Below are 20,553 nucleotides of genomic sequence, written 5' to 3'. Positions count from 1 at the left end.
TTAAAACTCATTTTTAAAATGTTGAGACAAACTAAGCTGATCAGACATAAAAACTTTCATCTCATACTAGGTTATTAAAATGGCCTTTTGGTAAATGTTCACATTTCTAATAATTTTTAGATTATTTATATATAACAGCCATTTTCTATTTAGCATGTGTTTTAACCAGTATATTGTCCAGAGAAATATGCAACTGAGATAGGTGGCCATATACATTTAATAAGCCACAACAATAACAATTTAAACAATATCTGACTATCCCAGGTCCTTAAGAAGGATTCAGGTTTTGGATAAAAGAACCAAATTCAGTCTAAACATCTGTCCTGGTGGGCAACCAGCCATAATAATAATAACCATAATAATTAACCATTATAATTGCCTTCAGTGAGGTGCCTTTGATGTGGTCATGGGGTACTCTGAGGAGAGCTATGTCAGAGGTTCAGTCATATTAGACAGGTATCAACAAAGAAGCCAGACAAAGAGCATATCTTCCATAAACAATATTATGAGATGTAGAAACCCATACCAGTTCAGTCGTCAACAAGGTCTGTGCAACGTGTTGGAGTTCTTGGAAATCTGATGACAAATGGATTATACGACTCAGGATTATTGGCTGAGCAACAAGGACCAGAAACTGCAGGACTACTGGAAGGAAAACAAATAAATAGAGATTGAAAACAAGAAATAATAATAATAATAATAATAACAACAACAACAACAACAACAACAACAACAATAGTTACGCATTTTTGAATGTTCAGTTGACTGATTTTCATGTTTAATGAATAAAGTAAATAATAATATAACAACAACAATAACAACAACAACAACCAGGAGATACCAGAGTTGAAGAAAAAGAACTAGAAAAAAATAACGAAATATCATGACCTGACCATCGAAACTATGCAATTATGGATGAAACATGTGATAGTGATACCCACTGTCATCAGGGCACTTGGCACCATGTCCAAGAATTTTACAAAATACATAAAGAAATTACGGCTTCCTGCAATAACACCAGCAGAAATGCAAAAAACTGCACTACTTGGAACATCATACATTTTAAAAAGATACTTGGTCGATACCTAGGATGCTGGCAGCAACCATTAGCACCAATCAATCATATTTGTGACACATTTTTAAAGGTTCAGTTGACTGAGTTTCAGGTTTAATGAATAAAAGAGATAGTAATAATAATACAAGAAAATAAAACAAAAAATAATAATCTGTTATTAAAGATAAAGTCCAGTGAAAAGAGGATATATGAAAATAATGCATCCAAAATCAGAAATAACAGAACAGAGGTTAGCAGTTCAACATTGCTTTATAAAATGAAATAAAGCATTCACAGAAGTAGAATTGAAAAAAAGCCTACAAAGATCTACCCAGGTCAAAGAAATCAAAATCTTGCCAGAAGTAGCTCAGACTGAAGAGGCAAACCAGGGGGATTGGAAACCAACATAGCTATTGAATTGTTTTATTCCCAAACCAGGCACCCTGTCCTTTGCCTTATCCTGAGAAACATCAAAGCAAATAAAAACAAGAGAAATTGGAAAGAATAGCTGAGTATCCAGAGCAGCACAAAAACAATAGAATAAAGTTGCCTGCATTGAAGCTGGTTCTAAAGAAACAGCTAGCACAAGTATTAAAAGATGCCAATTTTATACAGGTAGATCTCGACTTACGATCACAACTGAGCCTGGAATTATGGTCATAAGTTGCTGCAGTCATAAGTCAAATCTCCATGTGACTTAACTTTATGACTGCATCTTGGCTTTCCTAGGTTAAGGAAAGACTTATTTTTAGGAGGAAAAATATTCATCCTTGGTATCTGCTCTGTGAAATTGAGGATATCAACGAGGTACCCAACAGTTTGATTCTGTTTTATGGCTGCACATATTATCATTCAATTCAGAAGGAATATGTGAAAAATCTGGATACAAATTAGGACATAGAAAAGATGAAAACCTAAAGCACCATGCCATGACAGAAGTGGAATATGGAGATCATTTTAGGGAATATAAATTAAAATTTTTATTTAGTTCACTCCTGACTACAACAAGTTATTTTGATGTCCAAAAAACAGAATAATTCCTAAATTATTTATTTTATTTTTTTAATTTTTATTTTGATTTATATGCCGCCTTCTCCGGAGACTCGGGGCGGCTTACAAGGCATTAACTTGTTAAATTAACAGATTAAAGATCAATGTAAATTGATAAACGCTGCAGTGCAAGCTTGTATAAACTCAGGATCGTTCAGGATCTCATTACTGAATATTCTGACATAGAAGGATATCCTGTCACAGAAGCTGTATGGTTGTCAGTAGGCTGACAAGTTCATCAAAGAGAAGGAAATTTAGAATGCTCTGGGTATGTGGCTCTGCTGCAGGGGTGGGTTCTACTTACCTTTACTACCAGTTCGCAATAGGATTGCATGCGCAGATCGCCCATGATGACATCCGGGGTGGTGGGCGGAGCCTCCTGCCGGTTTTACTACTGGTTCTTGCGAACTGGTCCAAACTGGGGGGAACCCACCACTGCTCTGCTGTAAGCACTATTTTTAGGAAGACTGTTTTAAGATCCAAATGATATGAAAGGGACAAATTAAATGAGTCTGCTTCATGTGTTCTTGTTTGTCTAGCACCTTCTATGCCACCCTATGAGTTGGAAACACCTTCAAATCAAACGGACAGTACCGTGACCGTTCTGTTGAAGCCTGCACAAAGCAGAGGTGCACCAGTCAGGTATTGTGTTGTTGGGAAAGATGTACAAGATTAAAACAGAATTGATTAATTCCTTGACAGTGTTTTCTGGGGATCTTTCCTAATTCAGCACAGTTTAAATCCATGTTTGCATTATCTCTAATTAAACTAAATGGCAGACGAATACGAAAACCCTTTGATGTAGAGCACTCAGGTATTATGTGCAGGATTTCAGAACTTAGTCTTTGAAAATAAAGAACAAAGCTATAGTTCTCTTATGTGGGTGGTTTCTTTACTTCTACAAGGTAATTGCTTATTGCAGTGGTATGAGTTCAAGGGTGCTTCATTACTTTATCCTTTGCAACTGTGTTTTCTATAACTAATCTCTCTTGCAACTAAGGATTTAATCACCATTATTTCAGGTAATCAGATGAGATGCTAGGAAATTTAAAAATTAAATTAGATTATAATCAAGTTAGGAAAGAAGAAGGAATGTTCACTAAATAGTGTTTGGCCAAGTAGCCTTTCAGCCTCAATCTTCAATATGATAAGATTAATAATATACTGCAGAATTGCAGTAAGAGATACAGCAAAATGATCTAAGTTAAATATTTTGCAAATCCTCAAATGCTACACAGATGCTTTTCCTCCAGTGATACAAATTTTTATGCAGGATCTAATCTGAGTCGATCACCAGCACCAAAGGTTTATTCTTCCAAACTTGTTCATGCTAGAGCCCATCAAGGAACTTCTCTTCCTCTAGAATATGTGCACTGGGCTATTCTACATGTTATATGTATATGGTGCCTGGTTGTATGTAGTTTTTAGTTGTTAATTAGGGTATTGATTTTGGTCCCGGTGACCAACTCACACTGGATCCTGCAACATTATCCTGGGACACATATATTTACCTTCATTGGCAAGGATTTTTGTCTTATTTTTCATTATTTAAGGAAGTTCAACTATTTCTAGCTGGTGTTTTACTTTCTCTGTGGTTTATATATTTTAATTTTTTTTAGTCTTTCATTTTAATTTTTTTATATTTTTACAATGATTAATTTTAATTGTTGTTTTGTTATATAGTTGTACACCACTCAGAGTTGTTTGTGAGACTCTTGGCCATATAAATACCATTAATTAATTAATTAATCTTGTGCTTGAACTCTTTTGGCTAAAATAATTATTATGGGGAAAATAATATACAGGGTCAGTTGGCAGTTAAAAGAAAATAAAAACCTATATTCCCTGCTTCAGATTATTTTTATCCCAAATCCTGCCCATAGGATTTACTGTGCTTTCAGTGGGTAGTTGAAAAAAAATAGCCTCCAGTCCGCCATACCAATTGCTAATTAGCAAAGAAGGAATTCCATAGTGACAAATAGGTGGGCTATTTAGATTTATTTTATGATAATGCTTAATTACATGGAATCTCCCCTGTACATTGTATTTCTATTACCAGAAGTAAAAATTAAAAATTGTGAAGGACTGCATAAGATGAGATAAGGCAACTTTTTTATAGTGATTTTTTAAAAGTGCATTTTCCACTATCTTTTTTCTTAAAATAGAAATAATCTGTAATATTGCCTTTTAAGTGTACGTAATGCCTTATCCTTTCATTGCTAATGATATAGATTGTAAAGTCATTTAACAATAAAATATAAGAACACTTCTTTCGTTATAGTTAAGGTGGGGTATCGTTGAACTTTAGTTAAGTAAATCAGTTTCCAGAAGTCTCATTTTTAAATGGTGGAGACAAGATTGTCACATCTACAATCATTCCAAGGGACTCTGAAGAAATAGACTTTCCCAGCTGATTGTTTCTTTAATCTGTATTCATTCTGAGTAAGAAAAATGGAGCTGTACTTTATGCTCTTCACTAAGTGCAATGTCTGTCTATTGATTCTGCGGTAACTATCTGGCATGGTTAATGCAGTTTCTTGGAACTCTTCTAAACTTTTCAGTGTAAATGATTGTTGCTGGGTTATTGATCAATACATCAGTTCTGTCACATAAAAATCTTTATTTCCTCTGATAGATAGAGGGAGAAGGCAGAAAGAAAGTAAGCACAAATTTTAGTACATTATTGCCTAGGACTGCTTGTTTACAATTTATACCTCCATTTATCATTTCATCTAGAAGAAATATAAAATTAGAATGTTGCTTTCTGTTTTAACTTTATTTGGATTCAATCCACTTCAATTACAGTTCTGGCAGCTTCAGAAAATAAATACATGGCATCATGAATTTAAGAAGCGTTCTTAAAAAAACAATTATGTACAATTTTCTGGAACAAGCTACTAATGTTTAATGTGATCCTCAAAAGCAAATTGTTAGCTTTTGGAAACTTAATTTCATTTACTATTGCAATCTTTATTAATTATATAAAATATGGACAGTTCATTCTATGATCTTGCTTAAAGAATTTTGGAACATCAATTTGGAATTGTGTTTTAGCTTGTATTTCAGTCCCACCCCCCATTTAATTAAATCTTATCTCCATACATTTTCAGAATATAAAAAGAATATATTTTATACTAATATTGGCTGATACATTCAATCTATGTGAGTTTCTATCATTCTCATATATGTAAATATTCTGAGTATATAAAAATTAAATGACTAACTATTGTCTTCTTTCAATTTAAAATTCAGGCATTGAAAAGAGGTTTAGCCTCCATTTCAGTTATGTAGTGAATTCCTTTTTTCTGTGCATTCAGTCCAACAAAGAAGAATATGAAACAAACAGTTAATTATGAGGGAATTTGGAAGTTTTTTGGTCTGAAATCTAGTAAGCATGCTTTTATGGAATGTTATGAGAACTTAAACTTTTAATAAGTTTCTAGTACAGTTTTAATATTTTAGTCACTTTAAATCAAATCCACATATTTTTCTTCCATGGGCATTCTTTCTTTTTTTTTTTTTTTTAATTTGATTTATATGCCACCCTCCTCCGGAGACTCAGGGCGGCTTACAATGCGTTAAGCAATAGCCTTCATACTTTTGTATATTTATACAAAGTCAGCTTATTGCCCCCACAAACTGGGTCCTCAATTTACCTACCTTAGAAAGGATGGAAGGCTGAGTCAACCTTGAGCCTGGCGAGATTCGAACTTACAGTAATTGCAGACAGCTGAATGATAATAACAGGCTATTAGTCTGCTGCGCCACCAGGCTCTTATTAATGCTGTAAGCCTCATAAATTTTAAATTTCACACTGCTAGTCCAACAGGTTATCTTCAAAATATTAGATATAACATATAATAAATCTATAAAAATTGAGGAAGAATTGTATTGCATCTTTTCCTTTGAGTTAGGATTATTGCATTGTGCTGTTAATTGAACAGTATTAAAACTTTAAAATAAAGCAATGTCAATTTTAAAGATGATATTTTGATGTGCCACCTTTCCAAGCATTAATTATTATTTTTATTTTATTCCTTCCATAGTTCAAAAATTATTTGAAAGAGGTGCTTCAGAATGCACAGTAGCATAAGTATGGAAGCTTACATTATCTGTACTTAATTATAAGATCTGCACCCAGACACTGCTTTTCATCAGCTGCATCCTAATATTAATATGACTCTTTCAATTTGCATTTTACAACTTTTTATCCATTTGTACTCCTGAGATAGATGTCATTATTCTGTGATGATATGTCAGTACCATATTTGAGGAGCAAAAAAGTATCTTTTACTTTTCTTGTTTCTTTTTCAATCCATAGCTGCAATTTTGGACAATATCAGCATAGCTGTCAACCTAGAGCTGTTGTTCAATAATGAGTAATTGACAATTTGTGCAGAAGAGACTTGACTGAGAAATAACTGTCAGACACAGATATAAATAATAGCTGTGCAATAGATTATATCAGTCATTAGGTAGTAGAGATGGTACTTGAGAGATGGGTCTTTATCATTAAGATTTACTCTTTTATCCTGATTGTCCATTTCACAGAGTGGGAATTCCAGTCATATTGTTTCTGTTAATAGATGGAGGCAGTGTTTATCATTTCCTGTCTTCTCTTCAATTCCCAGCATTAGTACCATCACTGTAGCTGCAGCACCACTACTGTAGTGGAAGGTCCCAGCCTTTTAAAACAGATGCCAGGAAACACAAAGAACTGCACTAAAATAAAATCCGCCAAACCCCACCCACTGTCAAAGATTTTGACAGATTCCCTTATAAATGGTTTAAATACTCAAGCATGAAACTAGTCAAGGATTCTATTGATTTAGGCTAAAGAAGACAAACAATTGAATGGCTTACCTCCCCCACCTTCTCGTTCTTATCCTTAGATTTAGCAACTTTAATATGCAATCTTGGAAAAGGCTTGAAAGCTTCTTCATTTTTCAAGTCTTTTTCCCCCGTATATTTTAATGGAAAGCATTTAGACCTTTCATTTCCATTACCAACATTGTGAAGGAGTACAATCCAGGAGGTTTAGATGATACCATTAGGTTGTTTTATAGACTGAATTTATAGACATCATGAGTATGCCCTAAAGCAGGAATCAGGAACTTGTGGCTAGCCAGATGATACTGAACTATAATTCCTAGCATCCCATGGAGCATAACCAATTATTAAGGATGACAAAGAGTTGTGGCATAACAATACCTGGAAACCAGAGTTAAGGAATGTTCTAAAACTTAAATATTACTTTGTCATATTTTCTCAGTATTCACACTGCCATCATAAATGTCATACCATTATAGATATTGTTAATATCTAATCGGGACAGAGGTTGCTCCTCTGTTCTGGCCCTGTTAGACCTCTCAGCGGCTTTTGATACCATCGACCATGGTATCATACTGCACCGGTTGGAAGAGTTGGGAATGGGGGGCACTGTGTTACGGTGGTTCTCCTCCTTTCTCTCAGATCAGTCGCAGTTCGTGTTGGCAGGGGGGCAGAGGTCGACCTCGAGGCCTCTTATATGTGGAGTGCCTCAGGGGTCGGTCCTCTCGCCCCTTCTATTCAACATTTATGTGAAGCTGCTGGGCAAGATCATCCGTGGCTTTGGGGTGAAGTACCATCAGTACGCTGATGACACCCAGCTGTACATCTCCACCTCAGGCCACTCCAATGATGCCCTTGAAGTGATGTCCCAGTGCCTGGAGGCTGTGCGGATCTGGATGGGGAGGAACAGCCTCAAGTTCAACTCTTCCAAGACTGAGTGGCTGTGGTTCCCGGCATCCCGATATAGTCAGTTGACTCCATCACTGACTATCGGGGGTGAGTCTTTGGCCCCCACGGAGAGGGCGCGCAATCTGGGAGTCCTCCTGGATACGCAGCTGTCCTTGGAGGAACATCTGACAGCTGTACCCAGGGGGACCTTCTGTCAGGTTCGCCTGATTCACCAGTTGCAGCCCTTTCTTGATCGGGATTCCCTTTTCACAGTCACTCATGCCCTCGTCACCTCTCGTCTGGACTACTGCAACACTCTCTACATGGGGCTCCCCTTGAAGAGCACCCGGAGGCTCCAACTGGTCCAGAATGCGGCCATGCGGGTAATCACGGGAGCCGCATGGCGCTCCCATACAACACCTCTCCTGCGTGAGCTGCACTGGCTCCCAGTGGTCTTCCGGGTGCGCTTCAAGGTGTTGGTTATCACTTTTAAAGCGCTCCATGGCATAGGACCTAGTTATCTTCAAGACCGCCTGCTGCTACCGACGGCCTCCCATCGACCTGTGCGCTCCCACAGAGAGGCCTCCTCGGGGTGCCATCAGCCAAACAATGTAGGCTGGTGACCCCCAGGGGAAGGGCCTTCTCTGTGGGGGCACCTACCCTCTGGAATCAACTGCCCCAGAGATAAGGAGAATCCAAGACCTCGGTGCCTTCCACCGTGCCCTTAAAACCTTCTTTTTCCAGCAAGCCAGGCTGGCCTAACACTTTTTAAAATGTTTTTAATTGTTTGTTATTGTTTTTAATCATGGGGCCAAATGTATATATATATTTTTAATTGTATTTTAATGTTTGTAGTTTATGTTTTTACTTGGCTGTTCACCGCCCTGAGTCCTCAGGGAGAAGGGCCGTATACAAATTTAAAAATAAATAAATAAATAAATAAATAAATAAATAAATAAATAAATAAATAAATAAATAAATAAATAAATAAAATATCTGATTTAATATCTAATTAAAAATAAACATTAAGCAATACAAATCAATTTCAGGCTATCATACACTCAAATTTGGGGGGAAGACAGAATTTCCTTTTTTTTGTGTATGGCAATAATTATAAGTATTAATTTTAAATACTTAGAAAAATAAAATTTTAAAAGCAAACTTCTGACAAATACATTCATTTATGTATATTTTGGTAATGATAATCTGCTTCTCTTTTCATTTTCTAGAGGACATTATTTAAGAATCTATACAATTGTAGACTTAAAATATAAATTAGAGGATCGATTTCTGCCTAAAAAGCCTTACTGACTTAAATCTTAACAACCATACAATAACCTAAAACATAGTTGAGCAGTTCTCTGACAGAAAAGTGATAGAGGCTTTTTGAGGACTATTACTGACATTCTATTATGGTAGGCAAATATTCTTATTTATAGTTAAATAATTGATTTGCAGTAACTTGATGCCATATGGCATATGACTATTTTTTTTAAAAAAATCCCTATTACAAACTCAGTCCTGTTGACAGGTTTCCATTATTAAGAGTCTTCAGTTTCAGAACTTAAGTTATGTAGCCCTTACAGTGGTAGTCAAAGCTTAATTTGAAGTTTTTAATTTTGGCAAGAGTAATTCAAGGGCCATACTTGTACTATATAACTATATTTATTCTCTTTACATAAAGTTTGGGGAGTTAGAATTATAAACTAGTTTTAAACAAAGCATTTAGGAAGTAATCTATATTTTTTAATCTTCAATATATGGAATCATCTATTGAAAGGGGCCATTTAAACCACTGAATTCAGTACACTCAACATCATTCTGGATAATTGATTCTACTATTAAACTGCTGATCATTAGGAAGTTCTTCCACAAATTCCATTGAAACATTTATTCTTGTAATTTTAAAATCATTATTCTATTTTAAATGTCTTGTAGTCCAGAACCCTGACTATATCCTATAGTTTTAAATGACTGAAAACTGATCTTGATAGCATCCCTTCACATTTTTGAAGAACGTTATCATATCCCCACCTCAGATGTCTTTTCACAGGACTAAACATACAGTTTCCTCCAATCTCTTCTTGCAAGACTATTTTCCAATCCCCTGATCATATCTATTGATCTTTGCTGTGTCTCCGACAGTTTCTGTGAATTTTTCTTCAAATATAATGACCAGACACCACACTCAAGGCTTGGTTGACTATGACTGGTGCACTTAAGAACACTGAATACATATCTTTGCCAAATGTCTATTGTACATATATTTAGACTTGTCAAATGATACAGGAAAACACAAGTGATTGCAGCTATAAAAGGGCAGTTTTGTCTTCAACTAGGTATACTATGTATACATGTACAATGACAAAAAAGTTGCTGTTATTATTATTATTATTATTATTATTATTATTATTACAACTGATGTGAGTGATGATGCATAATTCATAGCACACATATACTATATAACAGTAATGACTAACCTTTTCGGCACTGAGTGTCCAAAGTGCGAACGTGCGTGTGTGTATGCACACACACCCATAACACAATGCATGTGTGCACCCTGTGCAAGTGCATGCGACCCCCCCGCATGCACATGCGACCCCCCCCCACGTACGCGTATGACCACCCCATGTGCGCCCCGCACATGCACATGTGTCTCCTGTGTACTCCCTGCCCCCCCACCCATGCGCAGCAGCAACCTGAAAACCAGCTGGCTGGCAGGACGCACGCGCGCATGTGCAGCAGAGCTAAACTGGGACGACCGCTTGTTTGCCCACAGAGAGGGATCTATGTGCCATCTGTGGCACGCGTACCATAGGTTCGCCATCACGGCTATATAGGATTAGCAATATGAAAGAAGACTGCTTTTTTTACCAGCTACTGACTATTATTATGTGGAAAAGTATTTCCTATACAACATTTGGTCCTTGAATTCTAAGTAAGTACTGCATCTTGCTAATCTTTCAGATATATTTCAGAATGCAGGAGGTTGAATGCTTCAGGACAAGGTTATGATCACATGCTAGCCACGGTAATACAAAAGCAACAACTTTCTAAGGAAAGCTGAAATTATGACAGATAAAATGAAAAAAAAAACAAAACACCCAAGGGTGCTTTCTCTACCCTCATATTAAACTTGCTTCTGGAAGATGAAAGTGTTGAATTGTCTGATGAAAAAATGTTATTGTTGAACATTTGAACAAATTAAATGTTGACTTCAACCTCCATAACCTGTAAGATATGACTAAGCACAGCTAGGAGTAAACCCATTTGACATTATCACTGAAAATTATGATAATAACATTTGAAGCATGGTTGGCTGAGATAATCCAGTACTGAGATATTGTGTAGCAATTCTCAAAAAATAAACATAATCACTGACTGCATTCTGGATCAAAGTAGAAAGATATGGGAATGAGGGAAATGAGGCTTTGAAAATTTTATTCCTGTTTTCTACAATATATTTGTGTGAAGCAGAATTTATTGCATTCCCAATCACAAATGTCAATCTTTCAAGATAGATTATAGTTTAAGGTGCAGTTTTTCAAATACATATCATGGTTTGAAGAATTTTAAAAGCTTCTATGACGTCAAGACTAACATTTGACAGCTTGACTACTGCAGTGCACTCTACATGGAGCTGCTCTTGAAAATCACCCAGAAGCTTCATTTGCTCAGTGACATGGGTAGTGACAGGAATGACTCAGGATGCCCATATAACACCTCTGCTTTGCAGGCTGCAGTTTTTTGATATCTGTAGAGAGTAAAAAGGATAATAAAGACCTTGACAGAAAGAAGGAAAATTTATTCAGACTTCCAAATTTTTATTAATATAGCAGATCTTAATAAAAAATAATTATAGGCCTAGGTCAGGGGTCGGCAACCTTAAACACTCAAAGAGCCATTTGGGCCCATTTCCACAAAAAACAAAACACTGGGAACCACAAAACCTGGGTGGGCGTGGCCAACTCGATGTCAGTCAGACCAGACCGCCCCCCAGCTCCGTGTTTTGTGGCTTCGTGTTTTCTATGGGAAATAGGTAACTCCCTCTCTGTCTCCCTTCCTCTCTCCCATTTCTTTCTCCCTTTCTCTCTATCTCCCTCTCTCTCCATCCTTCTCTCATCTCTCTTTCTTTTTCTCTAGCTCCCCCTCCCTCCCTCCCTCTTATCTTTCTCTTTCTCTCATCTGTCTTTCTTTTTCTATCTCCCTATCACCCTCTCTATCTCCCTCTCATTACTCTCTCATTCCTTTCTCTGTCTGTCTCTCTCTTTCTCTCTCCCCCTCTCTATGTGTCTGTGTCTGTGTGTGTTGCTCTCTCTCGCTTCCTGCCTCTGTCTCTTCTCACACTTGGAAAGCCCTGCATGCTCTCTTTGGGGCTTTTCGCCAGCTGGTTTTTTTTTCCTCTTTCTTTTGGAAAGCCGGGCTGGCGAAGCAATGAGCGCAACCTGTGGAGGAGGCTTCCCTTCTTGTCCCCGATCTCCTCGCACCTCCTGACCGGCTGTGGCGGGGCCGGGAATGTGCGCACTTTCCGAGTGTGAGAAGAGAAAGAGGCAGGGAGAGAGAGAGAGGGAGGGAGGGAGGGAGGGAGGGAGAGAGAGAGGGAGAGAGGGTTTCCCCTTCCCTCGGGGAAATGAAAGCAAACAGAAATATAGCTCTTTCTGAAAGTGCTGAGATCGGGGAAGGCACAGGAAACAGAAAGCGGCAGGGAGCACTTCCCCACACCGCCTCTTTCTTTCTCTTGGCCCGCTGACAAGGGAGGAAGAAGACCAGGCTTAGGGGATGGCCCCCACCTTGCAAGATCCGCCATACCTTTCTTTCCAGCAGCCTTTGATGATGCCAACAGCAAATGTACCAGGCGCAATGCTGTTGCCACACAAAGGCAAGTGCAAGGGCGCTTTGCTCCCACACTAAGGGTCCGACCATGCCACTGCCGTGACAGGGAGCCACGGCAGAGGACTCAAAGAGTCACATGTGGCTCCGGAGCTGCAGGTTGTATCACTAAATAATACAGTTTGACATCACATGACCACATAATATAGCAGTCCCCATTGCCAACACTAACTGAAAACCACCTAGCACATTAAGCAAGGACCCATAAGAAGCTCAGCCATTCCCATTTTGATCCTTCCCAGCCCTGAGCCTTTCCTCACCCACCTATCTCCTTCCCATCTCTGCTCTTTGGATGTCCTACAGAGCAGCTTTCTTCAGTGGCGGTGGCAGGACTGGGGTTGAAAAAGAAACCCAGGGCCTTCAGCAATCCTGGCCTCTACTTCAGCCCCAGTTGGTCTAGTGGTTAAGACATAAAGCCGGTTGGGTGACCATGAGACAGTCACACTCTCTCAGCCCAACTCACTTCACAGGGTTGTTGTTGTGGAGGCAGGAGGGTTGGATATATTTATAACTTGAGTTATTTGTAAAAATAATAAAATAATATAAAAATAAAAAACATGTGATATAAATAAACAAACAATACTACTGTTGAGTGCTGCCTCAAGCCTCATTCTCCAGCCAGCCACCACAATGCAAAATTACTCACTCTGCACTTCACAAGCCCTGCTGCACCTACATGATCTTTGTTGTCTTCTTCCTGCTGTTGTTGAGGTGTGCCTGTCCTGTCCTTATATGAAGCAGCTGCTGGGCAAACTAATTCTTCTTTATGAGACAGCTTGTGCTGTTCTCCAAATAGTGCAGGCTATTGTCATGATCAGTGGTGGGTTCCTCCCGGTTCAGTCTGGTTCGGCCGAGCCGGTAGCAGTGACGATATGACATCACCGAACCGATTCTCCCCCCCACCCTCCCCCCCCACGTTAATCTTACCTTTTATTTGGTCCCACCCCCAATCTATTGCTGCCTCCTGAGTCCCAGCTGATGACTAGAGGGAAAAAAACTGTTTAAACTCTTGCCGCGGGGCTTCAAAGGGCCATCCTACATCCTGATCAGTGTTAAAAGCAAACAAATGAGTCGGGTCGTAAGTGCGAGGACTGGTCGTAAGTGCGAGAACCTTCCAGAAATGACTCTGACCAGCTAGCCATGCCCACCTAGTCACATGACCTCCAAGCCACACCCACAAAATAAGCCACGCCCACAGAACCGGTAGTAAAACAATTTAGAACCCACCCCTGGTCATGATGCTCTATAACACCTTCAGAAAGCTGCTGAGGCCTTCTACAGCATCGCAAGAATGATGTGTGCTATTTGGAGAAGAGCAGAGGTGGTCTTGGAAAGAAGCCTCAGCAGCAGCAGCAGGAGCAAGATGGAGAAAGTCAGCAGCAGGCTTGCAGAGTACAAGGGTGTTGGAAGCTTTGTCCTGGGGGCACTGACCACAGTTCGAGGCAGTTCTCCTTGGTGACACTGGCACTGGGGCTAAATTAGAGGCCTGGGGGGTGGGGGAGTGACCAGCTGAAAGTTTTGAAGGATCCAGACCTCTAGTTCAATCCCAGTGCCGCTACTGCTGAGGAAGGCCATTGTGCAGGGCATCCAAAAGGGCAGAGATGGAAGGAAATAGGCAAGTGAGAAAACATTCCTCCAATTGAAAGGGGTGCCAAGCACCTGAATTTTGCAATACAATTCTGCAATAGCCATAACTTTGGGGATGAGGCATTAGTAGCATTCACTCAGTGCTGCTGTAACTTCAAATGGACACTGAACAAATGGTGATTAACCAAGAAGTACCTCTATTTGGCATCTGTATTTTGGTCTGATACACTTCACAGGGCTAATAGTATCTGCTCATCTGATTTGGTCTGGGAGGGTTGCTGCACTCCATATTCCTTTGATTAACCAATGTCATCTATCAGGGTCTTGGAAGTACTTGATTATTTGATTACTAGAGGGCAAATAGCTTGCCTGGATCATTGAGAATGTATCTAAAGGCTCTGGTTTAACATCCTGACTTTCTTGCCAAGCAGCTTTTTCCACCATAGTATGGTTCAGATATGTTGGATTAGAAAACCCATCCTTCTAAGCTTACTGATTCAAGATTACACTGATCATAGTGTTAACATCTGGCTGAGGAAATACCTCATGTAGATTCCCTCAGGAATCCCTCATGTAGATTCTTGAAATCTACATCTAACACAAGCTGGTGTTATGTTATTTTTCACAGTTGCAGGCCAATATGGCCAGTTGTAAACTAGTATTACAATTGCTAGAACTGTCATATTGTCTCTAAAACATGGGTAATATTGGGCAAGGAAATGCCTTTAAAAAGTTAACATTGCAATGTGTAAAACAGCATTTTTAATTTAACCACAGAAGAAACCTAGCATTAACTCCTTCTTATGCCATATGCATATTCAAGAGGACTCTATTCTGCATTGACACACAGACTAGGAAGAAAGGGTCAGAAAAATATGGTAAATATGATAAATAACCACAATCATTTTAATTAATTATTTGGTGAATATTTGGTGGAAGTAGCATGTGTATGTAATGGAAACCCTTGCTGAAAGGGACACAGAATTCCAGGACACCACCATCAATAATAATTTAGTGAAATGAGACAGAAGTGCTGCCAACCAAGGTTTGCTCACTTGGAATTCTAGGCCAGATGTAAAGATTAATAATAGGTGCCCTTTTAGGGAACTCTCAGATCCATTCTAATGTTTTACTTATTACTTTATTATCTCAAATGTCCATAACTGTTTTTTTTTTTTCATTTTGCCCTTTGTTCATAATATGGTCTAGTAATTGAGTTCATATTTTTCACCCAACCTTTCAGCTGTAATTAATATTTTATTATATCAGATTTTTATCACTAAATAGCCTAGCAGCAGGATATTGAGTTGCATATATGGGTTTTTAAGTTCCAGTGACTTACTGATGCCAGGTTACTTTCCTGTAATGAGTTATGGTTGAGAGGACACAAAATGCATTTATGGTTCCCAGCTAATATTCCAAAGCAATTTATGACTGATCTTATCAAGATCACAGTCAGACCAAGAGAAATTAAAGTAATGAAAATGGAATATTCATCAGTTGAGATCCATTTATCATATACAGTATATGGAATGTGATCAAAAAGGTGAAAAGATATATGCAAGGCTAGTTATAACTTCTCTCTGTGTGTGTGTGTGTTTGTGTGTGTGTGCCATTTTATGAACAAAATCTGGTTAGGTCAAGTGTATTTTATGGTGTGATTAAAAAAACTTTTTATTATGTAGTGAAGAATAAATGCCTTACCAATATGATACACTTTAAACAAATAACTGTTTTCATCTGCATATGTAAATGAAAATGCATTTCACACATACATTTTTAAATATACCTATTGCATATTTTTAAAAAATAATTAGTTTCAAGATACTAGTATTCAAAACACAATTAAATATATTAATGAATACTATTATGTCTAGATGCAGTCATAATATTCTCTGAGTCTAATACTAATATCAGTAACTAATTTTTCAAAACACAGAAATTCCACACTTTTTGTTACATAGGTTTCCTATGGAGCAGAGTCTATTTTAGCCTTTTATGTTTTGTGGTAAAAGAATCTATGACTGTTGTATTTTGTTTTTATTTTTGTATTTTAACAACTTTGTACCCATGGTGATAAATCCTATTACATATTTCTTCTTAGTGATATGGTTTGAATGATCCATTGCTTGATTTGGTGTTGGGCTTACTTTTTCTTGCAATTGTAAGCCTGTTACAACTGACTTCAAATTGCTGATAAAACTCAATTTTTCAAACAAGGGGCAGAACTTAAATAATAATAAAAGAAAATTATATAGCCAAACACAACATTCGTACTTCTGCGAAGACTAGTCCCCAATCGACCTTTCATAAATATGGAATTTAAAAAATGGGATTTTACACTTTACATATGTTGCATTTATTGGAATAGGAACTGGAAGAAGGTTCGGTCTAAACTGAAGAACCTGGGAATTTTATTGGACCATAATATAGTTATCCTGTGTTAAGACATGCTTCCTGCTTTCCTTATATGAACAGAAGACTGTTGTAGCTTCCTTTTCTGTTAAAGGCAAAATGATTAATTTTTGTCAGGTATAGTGCATCCCAGAATAATTAAATATTAAAATGTATGTATCACATTGAGCTGTGGAAATACTCTTGCATTCCATGTACTTAGCAAAAACATATTATACAGAACAGAAAGATACACAGCTTTGAATCTCCCCAGGCTCTGCTGCAATCAAGATATAATATAAATTAGCAAGCATTTTTCTTCCCTGAGGAAGTAAATAATTGGTCTCAGTCTCATTGTAAATGCCCTCCTGACAACAGAGGCAAAAAAATGCCTTCACCTTCCATTGACGATCCATTTTCCTTAACAGTAGATCCACAGAGATTTTCTGTCTGTGTGCATAGAAACACTAAGAAAAGACTTTGCTTGGATCTTTTCTTGGCAGAAAATCCCCTTTGTAAATAGTAATTTAAATCTTTGGAAATATTCCTGTGAAATGGTTGGATGGTCCCAAAGAAGCTTAAAGATTTTATTCATACACTCATGCAAATGCACACACATACACAAACATTCATATAAACATGCTTTCGTTCCATTTTTCCTTCTGTCAAGCTGGAAATGTAACAGAATATCTTATCCAAGCTACTGGAGAATTTGTATTGGGTATTTCATCTTTAGAGGATGAAATTAAGCTATCTTTTATTTCCTCCTGCTATAAGACAACGTGGGCAGTTTTTCTAGCCTTATTTGTGGAGTCCATTCGCAGGAAACTAGAGGAAAAATAATAATTTGGCTTACTTCAGAAATTTATAGCCCCCTCAGTTTGAATGAACAGCATCAACTTAATTCCATTTACTAGTGAATACATTACAAAAGGAAGGTGAAAATGATGGGCTGCAGCATGGATAATTTTGAAGAAGTTGATCTTAATTTGCAAACCTACTTCTTGTACCATCAACTTCCAATAGAGTATTGAGTATCATCTGTGAGAATAGAATAGGGGATGGCCTAGAAACCAGGAGACTGTGAGTTCTAGTCCTGCCTTAGACATGAAAAAAACATGAGCCATTCTCTTAGAGTCCAACCCACTTCACAGCATTGTGTGGGGAAAATAGGAGGAGAAAGTAGTATTATGTATGTTTACTATGTTGAGTTACTGATAAAGTAATAAAAAATAAACAGCAACATGAAATCAACAATCAACAGCTTTGAAGGCTAATTTCCTAATACCAGGTTTGAAAGAATTATTTTGAACAAGAGAGCAGAATGTGTTTAATCTTAAACAATCCAGACAACTGTTTAAATCAATATGTAAAGGGGGAGGGGGAATTTACTGCCCTTTCAAATAAGAAAGTATTGATTTTTTTAAAAGAACAATTATCATTAAATAAAGATGTGAACTGCAAAATAATGGGCTATTATAGTAATAAACCATCTCAAAAATATGTTTGAATGGGAAAGAAAATTTCAATCAGTTGCAATTTTCTGAAAAGCAAAATACATTTTCTTCACTTTGTACTGGAAGAATTAGTAACCAACAAGATCTATAAATCTAGATCAGGGCTACTGTTATCATTTTAAAGGTAATGTAGTTGCTTCTAATAGTAGATGCAGTGGGTTGGGAAATAGATTGCCAGTGTCCCTGAAGCTCATCACTCAAGTACAGTGAAGGCTACTTTCCCATCACTCTAGTTGCCTCCTCTGTGAAGGACAGGAAGTCATTTTTCCGTTGGTCTCATGCAATCTTTCACAAGATATGCCAAATCTAGACTGTCTGAAAATCAATAAGATACTGGTGAATTATTTTCTTTTCTATGTTTATTTCTGTGCTGAGATATTTTAAGTACTCATGGAGAGATATTTACTCTAGATAAATTACTCCTTCATAATGAATTAGAATTTGTTAGCACATTGCTATTAGTCATAGCAAAAGGAAAAAAAGTCCCTGCAGATTGTACTCCAATAGTCATTACTATTTCAGGTTAGGAGATTACCAACGCTTCATTGAGTGAGGGGGTCTTCCCATCCACCCTGAAAGAGGCAGTGGTGAGGCCCCTCCTCAAGAAGTCTTCCCTGGACCTGGCTGTATTAGCTAACTATGGTCCTGTCTCCAACCTCCGCTTTGTGGCGAAGGTTGTTGAGAGTGTGGTGGCGCAACAACTTCCTTGATTCCTGGATGAAGCTGTCTATCTAGATCCGTGCCAGTTGGGCTTCAGGGCGGGTTACAGCACGGAAACGGCATTGATCGCATTGGTTGATGATCTCTGGAGGACCTGGGACAGGAGTTGCTCCTCTGTCCTGGTCCTCCTAAATCTCTCAGCAGCTTTTGATACCATTGATCATGGTATCATGCTGCATCAGCTAGAGGGGGTGGAAGTGGGGGGCACCATGCTACGCTACCATCCTCCTTCCTCTTTGACCGTACACAGTTTGTGTTGACGGGGGGCAGAGGTTGACCTCGAGGTTCCTCACTTGTGGGGTGCCGCAAGGGTCGGTCCTCTCGCCTCTTCTGTTTAACATTTATGTGAAGCCGCTGGGCGAGATCATCCATGACTTTGGGGTGAAATGTCAACTGTATGCCGATGTCACGCAGTCCTATATTTCTACCCCAGGCCATCCCAATGATGCCCTTGACATGATGTCCCACTGCCTGGAGGCTGTGCGAATCTGGATGGGGAGGAACAGGCTCAGACTCAACCCTTCCAAGACTGAGTGGCTGTGGCTCCCGATGGCCCAATATAGCCAGCTGACACCATCGCTGGCTTTTGGGGATGAGATCTTACCCCCCTCAGAGAGGGCGCGCAACTTGAGTGTCCTCCTGGACTCACGGCTGTCCTTGGAGGATCATATGACGGCCGTGGCCAGGGGGGCCTTTTATCAGGTTCACCTGATCTCCCAGTTGCATCTCTTTCTGGATCGGGACGTCCTGCCCAGAGTCACTCACGCCCTCGTCACTTCCCGGCTGGACTATTGTAATGCTCTCTACATGGGGCTCCCCTTGAGGAGCACCCAGAGGCTCCAGCTGGTCCAGAATGCAGCCGCACAAGTAATAATGGGGGTGACTCATCGCTCCCATGTAACACCCATCTTGCGCGAGCTGCACTGGCTCCCGGTGGTCTTCCGGGTGCGTTTCAAGGTGTTGGTTACCACCTTTAAAACACTCCATGGCTTAGGACCTGGTTATCTACAAGACCGCAATCTGCCACCGATTGCCTCCCACCAACCAATACGCTCCCACAGAGAGGGCCTCCTCAGGGTGCCTTCAGACAAACAGTGTAGGCTGGCGACCCCCAGGGGAAAAGCCTTCTCTGTGGGGGCCCTGGCCCTATGGAATGAACTGCCCCTGGACATACGAAGGATCTCCGACCTCTGTGCCTTCCATTGTGCTCTGAAGACCCTATTATTCTAGCAAGTTGGACTGACAGGATAAAGGTTTTTTAAATTGGGTTTTGATAGGGGTTTTAAAATGATCTTAGTTGGATGTTTTAAATTTGGCCGAATGATTGAATTATTTTAATAAGCTTTTAATTTTTGTTGTACATTGTTTTTACCATGGCTGTTTACCGCCCTGAGTCCCTCGGGAGAAGGGCGGCATACAAACATAACTAACTAACTAACTAACTAACTAACTAACTAACTAACTAACTAACTAACTACCAACTATAGGGGACAGAGATCATCCCCATTTCAAGGCCATAGCCAGTGCTGTCTGAAGACAATTCCGTAATCATGTGGCCATGATGTCGCAGAATACCGTTTCCTCTCCACCAAAGTGGTACCTATTTATCGACTCACATTTGCA

General features: G+C 38.9%; 1 protein-coding gene across 32 annotated transcripts in view; it reads left to right on the top strand.

The window, feature by feature from the left end:
• The window catches only part of PTPRM (protein tyrosine phosphatase receptor type M), a 467,288-nt gene that overhangs the window by 275,366 nt on the left and 171,369 nt on the right, over positions 1-20,553 (top strand). For all 32 annotated transcript variants that reach the window (XM_087890425.1, XM_087890424.1, XM_087890423.1 and 29 more), the window contains exon 11: positions 2,644-2,746. In XM_087890425.1, the coding sequence (XP_087746551.1) occupies positions 2,644-2,746 (103 nt within the window). The remainder of the gene's footprint in view (positions 1-2,643; positions 2,747-20,553) is intronic.

This window comes from Pantherophis guttatus, chromosome 3 (assembly GCF_059756535.1).
Source record: "Pantherophis guttatus breed Tessera chromosome 3, ASM5975653v1, whole genome shotgun sequence".
NCBI classification, from domain to species: domain Eukaryota; kingdom Metazoa; phylum Chordata; class Lepidosauria; order Squamata; family Colubridae; genus Pantherophis; species Pantherophis guttatus.
The sequence above is the reverse complement of the archived record's forward strand: the minus strand, read 5'-3'. Positions and strand labels throughout refer to the sequence as shown.